General features: G+C 42.2%; 1 protein-coding gene across 1 annotated transcript in view; it reads left to right on the top strand.

The window, feature by feature from the left end:
- The window catches only part of MPP4 (membrane palmitoylated protein 4), a 55,319-nt gene that overhangs the window by 16,866 nt on the left and 25,335 nt on the right, over positions 1-13,118 (top strand). The window contains exon 10 of the mRNA XM_030803188.1: positions 2,222-2,286. Within this exon, the coding sequence (XP_030659048.1) occupies positions 2,222-2,286 (65 nt within the window). The remainder of the gene's footprint in view (positions 1-2,221; positions 2,287-13,118) is intronic.

The following is a 13,118-nucleotide window of genomic DNA, read 5'->3' as shown; positions in this document are numbered from 1 at the left end:
TCTGATTTTAGAAAACTGTGAAAGAGTGAGGAGGAAGGCTTCTCCAAAAAGGGCATATTGGTGGAAAATAATACCCATCTAAAGGAGTTTGGAATGACTATATTGCAAATTGGGGGAGTTAGATGTTGATGGTTTGTGCCAGAGTAGCAAATATTTTTGGCAAGTGGACATGACTTTCCAGTGAGAGGCCCCATTCGCTGGAGTTTCCCCCAGAGGGAACATGTGAAGATGTACAGGATATCATTTTGTAAGAATGAAAAACCAGGAGCTCCCAGAGGAGAAAGGCCAGGGTGAAGCCTAGAGAGGAAGCTGATAGAGAATGAGAGACACAGAGACAGAGATAGAGAGAGATCAGACTACCAGGTAATTAACCATGGACTAACCAAGGGAAGGTACAGAAGGTTAAAAAACAGGAAACACAGATATTTAGAGAACTCATCACCTAACTAGGAATCAAGAAACTTGGCTCTGGCCTGCATGTGCTGTGAATTAAAGTACCTTAATTATGCAGATAATGTTTCTGGAAGAATGCACAAGAAACTGAGCAGAAGGAAGGGAAGAAGCCTTACTTTTTAAAATTTTTTTTATTTTTTGAGATGGAGTCTTGCTTTGTCACCAGGCTGGAGTGCAGTGGCATGATCTCAGCTCACTGCAGCCTTGGCCTCCTGGGTTCAAGCCATTTCCCTGCCTCAGCCTCCAGAGTAGCTGGGACTGCAGGTGTGCACCACCATGTCCAACTAATTTTTGTATTTTTAGTAGAGATGGGGTTTCACCATGTTGGGCAGGCTGGTCTCAAACTCCTGACCTCAGGTGATCTGCCCACCTCGGCCTCCCAAAGTGCTGGGATTACAGGCGTGAGCCACCACACCCCGCCTACTTTTTTATACTGTTAATATTTTTACTATGTGTATATGTTATCTCTTCAAATAATTAAGGAATCCGAATGCCCTGCATGTCCATGCTAATTGAGTTTACAGTAAGGTTTCATGTATCATTTAGTCCACACAATGCCAAATGCGCTGAGCCCCATTTCATAAGTGGGGAACTAAGTTTCAGATGTTAGGAGATTTGTCCAAGATCCTAAGGAGGGGAAGCATGCCTGGAACCCAGGTCTGTTGATTCCCAGTCCATCACTTTGTAGATTATAGCATAGATGCCTCCTGCTGCTAACTGTTCAACCTCCACCACATTGCTTGACTTCCCTGGATCAGTTTCCTCATTTCTAAAGTGAGGAAGGTGGATTAAATTGGCCCTTCTTCAACTCTCTTGTGAATTAGAATCACATGGACAGTTTGATTTAAACATGCAGATGCCCTGGCCTTATCTCCAGGGAATCGGAGGCAGGAGATCTGGGAGGCCCAGATTATCTGCATTTTAACAAACGCTTCAGATGTATTCCAAAGTTTGAGAGATTAAATTAGAGCTTCTTGCCTTTAACATACATGTGACTTACCTGGGCTCTTATTAAAATGGAGATTCTAATTCGGAAGTCTTGGGGTGGGGACTGAGATTCTGCAGTCCTCACAAGTTCCCAGGTAAAGGTGATACTGCAGTTCTGGGAATACAAAGAACAGAGTGTCTTCAAAATCTTCCCTTGCTCCAAACTTCACAGTGTTGAATAAAGAAGGAAGAGCAACTTTGCTTAGAAAGTTGCTTTGAAGTAGGCAAGGCAAGGAAAACCTGCCAGAAAAAATTGCTGGGGAACTCAAGGGAAGAGGAACAAGTCAACAGTGGTTTCAGGTGCCAAGAAAAGGTGAAGCCTTGCCCTGGAGCCCAGGGGTGACTCTAGAGATCAAGAAAGGAGCAGAGTCATCTATAGAAACTGTAGAGAGCCTCTAATAGCCTGAGAGGGAAACCTGAACATGTCATGAGAATTCGAAGGAGACTGCAGAGACAGGCTAACATGCCTGAGATGCTTACCATGGGTCATTTACTGAAACTCCATGTGCAAACTTGTGATCATGGGCAAGATTGTCACTCTAAGTCTTTGTTGTTCTGAAAAGATCCTGTGAGGCAGAAAAAGAGATGAGAGACCCTATATGTTTGGAAAATTTATTTGACAATGTATTTGGAGAAGCAATCACCCTTTTCACTTGGGTGAAGGCAGCAGAATTCTAAGAAACATTCTGTTTGTCGTTGTTCTGGGTCTGTTTCACCTGGATTAATAAAAAGTGTTGTTTGTTTGTTTGTTTTTTGTCTCATGGGTTTTTTCACCCCATAGGAAGCAACGGGAATTCTGGTGGTCTCAGCCGTACCAGCCTCACACCTGCCTCAAGTCAACCCTATGTGAGTATTGCAACTGCCTGACAGGTTCTTCCTGTTTGCTGCACAAATAAAGACCATGGCATTGCAGTAAAGAAAGAGTCTGATGTGAGGCTGGCCATGCCACATGGCAGATGGAGTTGTTATTTAAATCAATCTCCTTGAAGGGCCCTAGATTAGGGGTTTTTCAAAGGTAGTTTGGGGAGGGGGTGGGGGTGGCTATTCAATGGTCACTTGCTGCTGATTGGTTGGATCAGAGATGAAATCATAGGGAGTTGAAGCCGTCCTCTTGCACTGAGTTGCTTCTGGGTGGAGTCCCAGGAGCCATTGGTTGGTGGATCCAGATGGAGCCACAGGTGTCAGACATGCAAAAAACCTAAAAAGATATCACAAAAGGCCAATCTTAGGTTCCACAATAGTGATGTTATTTGCAGGAATTATTGGGGAAGTTGCATATCTTATGACAGTCTACACCTTAGCAGAATTCAGGCTCCTCTCCTCCCACTAACCTGATGGACTCTCATTACTTTATAAAGGCAACTGAGTTTTAGGGGAAGGACTGTTATCATTTAAACTATAAATAAAATATCTCTCAAAGCTAACCCTGGAATGACGGCAGCTTGAAAGCTAAAAGCAAGAGGAGCTTGGGCTAGATCGGATCTCCCCCACTGCCATAATTTTCTCACTGATGTAATTTTTACAAAGGCAATTTCAGTGTGTGTCTACCTCAGACCCAGCATGTGCATCCTGGGGAGCCTGCTTCCTCCCTCCCAGGGCTGGCTTCCTGCCCAGGAGATCTCTAAATGTCCCCACTGCCCCCAAATAATCTCCCTGGCAGCCAGCCATCTAAAGTCCTACCATTGACATTCATTCTTTGGATTTAGAAGAGTTTTCAGCTTATGAAAATGCATATGTTCTTATCTTGGTGACACCTGAAGACATCCCTCCCCAGGTTGAGGCCCTCCAAGATCTCCGCAGCTCATGTGTGCATTATACATGACTGGCAAGCAAGGCTGCATAACTACACATGTACCTTCATTTGGGTTCTATCAACTTAGAGGACTTATTTTTTTTTTTTTTTTTTTTTTTTTTTTTTTTTTATGATGAGAGCTCAGAATTTTATTATTATTATTATTATACTTTAAGTTTTAGGGTACATGTGCATAATGTGCAGGTTTGTTACATATGTATACATGTGCCATGTTGGTGTGCTGCACCCAAGAGAGTTCAGAATTTTGATACAGGTATTACTGAAAATTTCAGAAAATCACCAGCAATTTCCCACTTTGGACTCAGTAAGTCAGTAAGTGGAGAAGCTCAAAATGGACAAAGAAAAGCAACTGAAGGGCAGGGCACGATGGCTCAAGTCTGTAATCCCAGCACTTTGGGAGGCTGAAGTGGGCGGATCATGAGGTCAGGAGTTCCAGACCAGCCTGGCCAACATGGTGAAACTCCATCTCTACTAAAAATACAAAAATTAGCTGGGCGTGGTGGCGGGCACCTGTGATCCCTGGAGGCTGAGACAGGAGAATTGCTTGAACCCAGAAGGTGGAGGTTGCCATGAGCCAAGATTGCGCCACTGCACTTCAGCCTGGGCAACAGAGCAAAGCTCCGTCTTGAAAAAAATAAAAAAGAAAAGCAACTGAAATGCTTTGGAATCCTTTGTTTTTTTTTTTTTTTTTTTTTTTTTTTTTATTATACTTTAGGGTTTTAGGGTACATGTGCACAATGTGCAGGTTTGTTACATATGTATCCATGTGCCGTGTTGGTTTGCTGCACCCATTAACTTGTCATTTAGCATTAGGTATATCTCCTAATGCTGTCCCTCCCCTCTCCCCCCACCCCACAACAGTCCCCGGAGTGTGATGTTCACCTTCCTGTGTCCATGAGTTCTCATTGTTCAATTCCCACCTATGAGTGAGAACATGCGGTGTTTGGTTTTTTGTCCTTGCGATAGTTTACTGAGAATGATGTTTTCCAGTTTCATCCATGTCCCTACAAAGGACACGAACTCATCATTTTTTATGGCTGCATAGTATTCCATGGTGTATATGTGCCACATTTTCTTAATCCAGTCTATCGTTGTTGGACATTTGGGTTGGTTCCAACTCTTTGCTATTGTGAATAGTGCCGCAATAAACATACGTGTGCATGTGTCTTTATAGCAGCATGATTTATAGTCCTTTGGGTATATACCCAGTAATGGGATGGCTGGGTCAAATGGTATTTCTAGTTCGAGATCCCTGAGGAATCGCCACACTGACTTCCACAATGGTTGAACTAGTTTACAGTCCCACCAACAGTGTAAAAGTGTTCCTATTTCTCCACATCCTCTCCAGCACCTGTTGTTTCCTGACTTTTTAATGATGGCCATTCTAACTGGTGTGAGATGGTATCTCACTGTGGTTTTGATTTGCATTTCTCTGATGGCCAGTGATGATGAGCATTTCTTCATGTGTTTTCTGGCTGCATAAATGTCTTCTTTTGAGAAGTGTCTGTTCATGTCCTCTGCCCACTTTTTGATGGGGTTGTTTGTTTTTTTCTTGTAAATTTGTTTGAGTTCATTATAGATTCTGGATATTAGCCCTTTGTCAGATGAGTAGGTTGCAAAAATTTTCTCCCATTCTGTAGGTTGCCTGTTAATTCTGATGATAGTTTCTTTTGCTGTGCAGAAGCTCTTTAGTTTAATGAGATCCCATTTGTCGATTTTGGCTTTTGTTGCCATTGCTTTTGGTGTTTTAGACATGAAGTCCTTGCCCACGCCTATGTCCTGAATGGTATTGCCTAGGTTTTCTTGTAGGATTTTAATGGTTTTAGGTCTAACATATAAGTCTTTAATCCATCTTGAATTAATTTTTGTATAAGGTGTAAGGAAGGGATCCAGTTGCAGCTTTCTACATATGGCTAGCCAGTTTTCCCAGCACCATTTATTAAATAGGGAATCCTTTCCCCATTTCTTGTTTTTGTCAGGTTTGTCAAAGATCAGATAGTTGTAGCTATGCGGCATCATTTCTGAGGGCTCTGTTCTGTTCCATTGATCTATGTCTCTGTTGTGGTACCAGTACCATGCTGTTTTGGTTACTGTAGCCTTGTAGTATAGTTTAAAGTCAGGTAGCGTGATGCCTCCAGCTTTGTTCTTTTGGCTTAGGATTGACTTGGCGATGCGGGCTCTTTTTTGGTTCCATATGAACTTTAAAGTAGTTTTTTCCAATTCTGTGAAGAAAGTCATTGGTAGCTTGATGGGGATGGCATTGAATCTATAAATTACCTTGGGCAGTATGGCCATTTTCACGATATTGATTCTTCCAACCCAAGAGCATGGAATGTTCTTCCATTTGTTTGTATCCTCTTTTATTTCATTGAGCAGTGGTTTGTAGTTCTCCTTGAAGAGGTCCTTCACATCCCTCGTAAGTTGGATTCCTAGGTATTTTCTTCTCTTTGAAGCAATTGTGAATGGGAGTTCACTCATGATTTGGCTCTCTGTTTGTCTGTTATTGGTGTACAAGAATGCTTGTGATTTTTGTACATTAATTTTGTATCCTGAGACTTCGCTGAAGTTGCTAATCAGCTTAAGGAGATTTTGGGCTGAGACAGTGGGGTTTTCTAGATATACAATCATGTCATCTGCAAACAGGGACAATTTGACTTCCTCTTTTCCTAATTGAATACCTTTTATTTCCTTCTCCTGCCTGATTGCTCTGGCCAGAACTTCCAGCACTATGTTGAACAGGAGCGGTGAGAGAGGGCATCCCTGTCTTGTGCCAGTTTTCAGAGGGAATGCTTCCAGTTTTTGCCCATTCAGTATGATATTGGCTGTGGGTTTGTCGTAGATAGCTCTTATTATTTTGAGATACGTCCCATCAATACCTAATTTATTGAGAGTTTTTAGCATGAAGGGTTGTTGAATTTTGTCAAAGGCCTTTTCTGCATCTATTGAGATAATCATGTGGTTTTTGTCTTTGGTTCTGTTTATATGTTGGATTACATTTATTGATTTGCGTATGTTGAACCAGCCTTGCATCCCAGGGATGAAGCCCACTTGATCATGGTGGATAAGCTTTTTGATGTGCTGCTGGATTCGGTTTGCCAGTATTTTATTGAGGATTTTTGCATCAATGTTCATCAAGGATATTGGTCTGAAATTCTCTTTTTTGGTTATGTCTCTGCCAGGTTTTGGTATCAGGACGATGCTGGCTTCATAAAATGTGTTAGGGAGGATTCCCTCTTTTTCTATCGATTGGAATAGTTTCAGAAGGAATGGTACCAGTTCCTCCTTGTACCTCTGGTAGAATTCGGCTGTGAATCCATCAGGTCCTGGACTCTTTTTGGTTGGTAAGCTATTGATTATTGCCACAATTTCAGAACCTGTTATTGGTCTATTCAGAGATTCAATTTCTTCCTGGTTTAGTCTTGGGAGGGTGTATTTGTCGAGGAATTTATCCATTTCTTCTAGATTTTCTAGTTTATTTGCATAGAGGTGTTTGTAGTATTCTCTGATGGTAGATTGTATTTCTGTGGGATCGGTGGTGATATCCCCTTTTTCGTTTTTTATTGCATCTATTTGATTCTTCTCTCTTTTCTTCTTTATTAGTCTTGCTAGCGGTCTATCAATTTTGTTGATCTTTTCAAAAAACCAGCTCCTGGATTCATTAATTTTTTGAAGGGTTTTTTGTGTCTCTATTTCCTTCAGTTCTGCTCTGATTTTAGTTATTTCTAGCCTTCTGCTAGCTTTTGAATGTGTTTGCTCTTGCTTTTCTAGTTCTTTTAATTGTGATGTTAGGGAGTCAATTTTGGATCTTTCCTGCTTTCTCTTGTGGGCATTTAGTGCTATAAATTTCCCTCTACACACTGCTTTGAATGTGTCCCAGAGATTCTGGTATGTTGTGTCTTTGTTCTCGTTGGTTTCAAAGAACATCTTTATTTCTGCCTTCATTTCATTATGTACCCAATAGTCATTCAGGAGCAGGTTGTTCAGTTTCCATGTAGTTGAGCGGTTTTGAGTGAGTTTCTTAATCCTGAGTTCTAGTTTGATTGCACTGTGGTCTGAGAGACAGTTTGTTATAATTTCTGTTCTTTTACATTTGCTGAGGAGAGCTTTACTTCCAACTATGTGGTCAATTTTGGAATAGGTGTGGTGTGGTGCTGAAAAAAATGTATATTCTGTTGACTTGGGGTGGAGAGTTCTGTAGATGTCTATTAGGTCCACTTTATGTAGAGCTGAGTTCAATTCCTGGATATCCTTGTTGACTTTCTGTCTCGTTGATCTGTCTAATGCTGACAGTGGGGTGTTAAAATCTCCCATTATTATTGTGTGGGAGTTTAAGTCCCTTAGTAGGTCACTCAGGACTTGCTTTATGAATCTGGGTGCTCCTGTGTTGGGTGCATATATATTTAGGATAGTTAGCTCTTCTTGATGAATTGATCCCTTTACCATTATGTAATGGCCTTCTTTGTCTCTTTTGATCTTTGTTGGTTTAAAGTCTATTTTATCAGAGACTAGGATTGCAACCCCTGCCTTTTTTTGTTTTCCAGTTGCTTGATAGATCTTCCTCCATCCCTTTATTTTGAGTCTATGTGTGTCTCTGCACGTGAGATGGGTTTCCTGAATACAGCACACTGATGGGTCCTGACTCCTTATCCAGTTTGCCAGTCTGTGTCTTTTGGTTGGAGCATTTAGCCCATTTACATTTAACGTTAATATTGTTATGTGTGAATCTGATCCTGTCATTATGATGTTAGTTGGTTATTTTGCTCGTTAGTTGCTATAGTTTCTTCCTAGTCTCGATGGTCTTTACAATTTGGCATGTTTTTGCAGTGGCTGGTACCGGTTGTTCCTTTCCATGTTTAGTGCTTCCTTCAGGAGCTCTTTTAGGGCAGGCCTGGTGGTGACAAAATCACTCAGCGTTTGCTTGTCTGTAAAGTGTTTTATTTCTCCTTCACTTATGAAGCTTAGTTTGGCGGGATAGGAGATTCTGGGTTGAAAATTCTTTTCTTTAAGAATGTTGAATATCGGCCCCCACTCTCTTCTGGCTTGTAGAGTTTCTGCTGAGAGATCAGCTGTTAGTCTGATGGGCTTCCCTTTGTGGGTAACCCGACCTTTCTCTCTGGCTGCCCTTAACATTTTTTCTTTCATTTCAACTTTGGTGAATCTGACAATAATGTGTCTTGGAGTTGCCCTTCTCGAGGAGTATCTTTGTGGCGTTCTCTGTATTTCCTGAATCTGAATGCTGGCCTGCCTTGCTAGATTGGGGAAGTTCTCCTGGATAATATCTTGCAGAGTGTTTTCCAACTTGGTTCCATTCTCCCCATCATTTTCAGGTACACCAATCAGACGTAGGTTTGGTCTTTTCACATAGTCCCAAATTTCTTGGAGGCTTTGTTCATTTCTTTTTATCCTTTTTCTCTAAACTTCCCTTCTCTTTTCATTTCATTCATTTCATCTTCCATCAGCGATACCCTTTCTTCCAGTTGATCGCATCTGCTACTGAGGCTTCTGCAATCTTCGCGTAGTTCTCGAAACTTGGCTTTCAGCTCCATCGGCTCCTTGAAGCCCTTCTCTCCATTGGTTATTCTAGTTATCCATTCTTCTAATTTTTTTTCAAAGTTTTTAACTTCTTTGCTGTTGTTTTGAATTTCCTCTCGTAGCTCAGAGTAGTTTGATCGTCTGAAGCCTTCTTCTCTCAACTCATCAAAGTCATCCTCCATCCAGCTTTGTTCCGTTGCTGGTGAGGAACTGCGTTCCTTTGGAGGAGGAGAGGTGCTCTGTTTTTTAGAGTTTCCAGTTTTTTTGGTCTGTTTTTTCCCCATCTTTGTGGTTTTATCTACTTTTTGTCTTTGATGATGGTGATGTACAGATGGGTTTTTGGTGTGGATGTCCTTTCTGTTTGTTAGTTTTCCTTCTACCAGACAGGACCCTCAGCTGCAGGTCTGTTGGAGTTTACTAGAGGTGCACTCCAGACCCTGTTTGGCTGGGTGTCAGCAGCGGTGGCTGCAGAACAGCAGATTTTCGTGAGACCACAAATTCAGCTGTCTGATAGTTCCTCTGAAAGTTTTGTCTCAGAGAAGTACCGGGTTGAATGAGGTGTCAGTCTGTCCCTACTGGGGGGGTGCCTCCCAGTTAGGCTGCTCAGGGGTGAGGGACCCACTTTAGGAGGCAGTCTGACTGTTCTCAGATCTCCAGCTGCGTGCTGGGAGAACCACTACTCTCTTCAAAGCTGTCAGTCAGACAGGGACATTTAAGTCTGTGGAAGTTCTTGCAGAGTTTTTGTTTGTCTGTGCCCTGCCCCAGAGGTGGAGCCTACAGAGGCAGGGAGGCCTCCTTGAGCTGTGGTGGGCTCCACCCAGTTCGAGCTTCCTGGCTGCTTTGTTTACCTAAGCAAGCCTGGGCAATGGCGGGCGCCCCTCCCCCAGCCTCGCTGCCGCCTCGCAGCTTGATCTCAGACTGCTGTGCTAGCAATTAGCGAGACTCCGTGGGCATAGGACCCTCCGAGCCAGGTGCGGGACACAATCTCCTAGTGTGCCGTTTTCCAGGCCCGTTGGAAAAGCGCAGTTAGGGTGGGACTGACCCGATATTCCAGGTGCCGTCTGCTTCCCCTTTCTTTGACTAGGAAAGGGAACTCCCTGACCCCTTGCGCTTCCCGAGTGAGTCAATGCCTCGCCCTGCTTCGGCTCGCGCACAGTGCGCTTCACCGACTGTCCTGCACCCACCGTTAGGCACTCCCTAGTGAGATGAAACCAGTACCTCAGGCAGAAATGCAGAAATCATCTGTCTTCTGTGTCGCTGGGGCTGGGAGCTGGAGACCGGAGCTGTTCCTATTCGGCCATCTTGGCTCCACCCGCCAACTTAGAGGACTTAATCTTCACACTGCTCAGAAGCACTGATTAACCATTGTGTATGCCTTTGGTGAATAAATATGGGGTGGGATTGTTACTTAATGAATGTAGTTTGATTACTAGACAATATTATTCAAGCAGTTGGGGAGTGGTGAGTAAAGGCTCCATGGTGGCAAATGCTTGATTAAAGGTGCTGTGGCTTGGCAGAGGCCAGCTGAGCCTACTGAGTGAGGCCCTTCTGAAATGGCCCTCAGGTGGGCCCTGGAAAGGGGTTAAGAGAGGGAACTGGGCACCAGAAGGACAGAGGGGAGGCAAAGAGAGGAGACTAGAAGGGCACAAAAAGTACCAACATCATGGATCTGCCCATGGCAAGCCTCACTCACTTTATTATATCTCCCTTCTCTGAGCCAAAAATTACTTTTCCTTTTCTTTTCTTTTCTTTTTTTTTTTTTTTTTTTTTTTTTTTTTTTGAGACAGAGTCTCGCTCTGTCACCCAGGCTGGAGTGCAGTGGCGCAATCTCAGCTCACTGCAAGCTCCACCTCCCGGGTTCATGCCATTCTCCTGCCTCAGCCTCTCCAAGTAGCTGGGACTACAGGTGCCCGCCACCTCGCCCGGCTAATTTTTTGTATTTTTAGTAGAGACGGGGTTTCACTGTGGTCTCGATCTCCTGACCTCGTGATCCGCCCGCCTCGGCCTCCCAAAGTGCTGGGATTACAAGCGTGAGCCACCGCGCCTGGCCTCCTTTTATTTTCTTATTGAAAAGATATGAGGACAACTATAAAGGCAGTTTTTGACAAACGAAAACATGCCTTCTCAATGACAATATTTTCATATTAACTTCCAGTGGTGAATACATATTTTAGATGGTTACAGTAATAGCTGCAATACCACTTTTTATTTTTTTAAACTTAACATCTTTTTTTTTTCTTTTTAAATTATACTTTAAGTTCTGGGATACATGTGCAGAATGTGCAGGTTTGTTACATAGGTATACATGTGCCATGGTGGTTTGCTGCACCCATTAACCCATCATCTACATTAGGTATTTCTCCTAATGCTATCCCTCCCCTTAGCCCCCACCCGCCAACAGGCCCCCGTGTGTGATGTTCCCCTTCCTGTGTCCATGTGTTCTCATAGTTCAACTCCCACTTGTAAGTGAGAAAATGTGGTGTTTGGTTTTCTGTTCTTGTGTTAGTTTGCTGGGAATGATGGTTTCCAGCTTCATCCACGCCCATTCAGTATGATACTGGCTGTGGGTTTGTCATAAATAGCTCTTATTATTTTGAGATACATTCTATCAATACCTAGTTTGTTGAGAGTTTTTAGCATGAGGGTGTGTTGAATTTTATCAAAGGCCTTTTCTGAATGTATTGAGATAATCGTGGTTTTTGTCGTTGGTTTTATTTATGTGATGGATTACATTTATTGATTTGCATATGTTGCACCAGCCTTGCATCCCAGGGATGAAGCCAACTTGATTGTGGTGGATAAGCTTTTTGCTGTGCTGCTGGATTTGGTTTGCCAGTATTTTATTGAGGATTTTCCCATCGATGTTCATCAGGGATATTGGCCTGAAATTTTCTTATTTCTGTGTGTCTCTGCCAGATTGATGGTGTCAGGATGATGCTGGCCTTATAAAATAAGTGAGGGAGGAGTCCCTCTTTTTCCATTGTTTGGAATAGTTTCAGAAGTAATGGTACCAGCTCCATTTGGTCCTGGGCTTTTTTTTGGTTGGTAGGCTATTAATTACTGCCTCAATTTCAGAACTTGTTATTGGTCTATTCAGGGATTCACCTACTTCCTGGTTTAGTCATGGGAGGGTGTATGTGTCCAGGAATTTATCCATTTCCTCTAGATTTTCTAGTTTATTTGCATAGAGGTGTTTATAGTATTCTCTGATGGTAGTTTGTATTTCTGTGGGATCAGTGGTGATGTCCCCTTTATCATTTTTTATTGTGTCTATTTGATTCTTCTCTCTTTTCTTCTTTATTAATCTGGCTAGTGGTCTATCTATTTTCTTAATCTTTTCAAAAATCCAGCTCCTGAATTCATTGATTTTTTTGAAGGTTTTTTTGTGCCTTTATCTCCTTCGGTTCTGCTCTGATCTTAGTTATTTCTTGTCTTCTGCTAGCTTTTTAAATGTGTTTGCTCTTGCTTCTCTAGTTCTTTTAATTGTGATGTTAGGGTTTCAGTTTTAGATCTTTCTTGCTTTCTCCCATGGGCATTTAGTGTTCTAAATTTCCTTCTAAACACTGCTTTAGCTGTTTTCCAGAGATTCTGGTACATTGTGTCTTTGTTCTCATTGCTTTCAAATAACTTATTTATTTCTGCCTTAATTTTGTTATTTACCCAGTAGTCATTCAGGAGCAGGTTGTTCAGTTTCCATGTAGTTGTATGGTTTTGAGTGAGTTTCTTAATCCTGAGTTCTAATTTGATTGCACTGTGGTCTGAGAGACTGTTATGATTTCCATTCTTTTGCATTTGCTGAGGAACGTTTTACTTCCAATTAGTGGTCAATTTTAGAATAAGTGTGATGTGGTGCTGAGAAGAATGTATATTCTGTTGATTTGGGGTATAGAGTTCTGTAGATGTCTATTAGGTCCACTTGGTTCAGAGCTGAGTTCAAGTCCTGAATATCCTTGTTAATTTTCTGTCTCATTGATCTGTCTAATATTGACAGTGGGTTGTTAAAGGCTTCTCCTATTATTGTGTGGGAGTCTAAGTCTCTTTGTAGGTCCCTAAGAACTTGCTTTATGAATCTGGGTGCTCCTCTATTGAGTGCATATATATTTAGAATAGTTAGCTCTTCTTGTTGTGTTGATCCCTTTACCATTATGTAATGCCCTTCTTTGTCTTTTTTGACCTTTGTTAGTTTAAAGTCTGTTTTATTAGAGACTAGGATTGGAACCCCTGCTTTTTTTGCTTTCCATTTGCTTGGTAAATATTCCTCCATCCCTTTATTTTGAGCCTATGTGTGTCTTTGCATGTGAGATGGGTCTCCTGAATACAGCACACCAATGGG

This window comes from Nomascus leucogenys, chromosome 22a (assembly GCF_006542625.1).
Source record: "Nomascus leucogenys isolate Asia chromosome 22a, Asia_NLE_v1, whole genome shotgun sequence".
Lineage (NCBI taxonomy): Eukaryota > Metazoa > Chordata > Mammalia > Primates > Hylobatidae > Nomascus > Nomascus leucogenys.
Note: the sequence above shows the minus strand (reverse complement) of the source record. Positions and strands in the feature narration are given on the sequence as shown.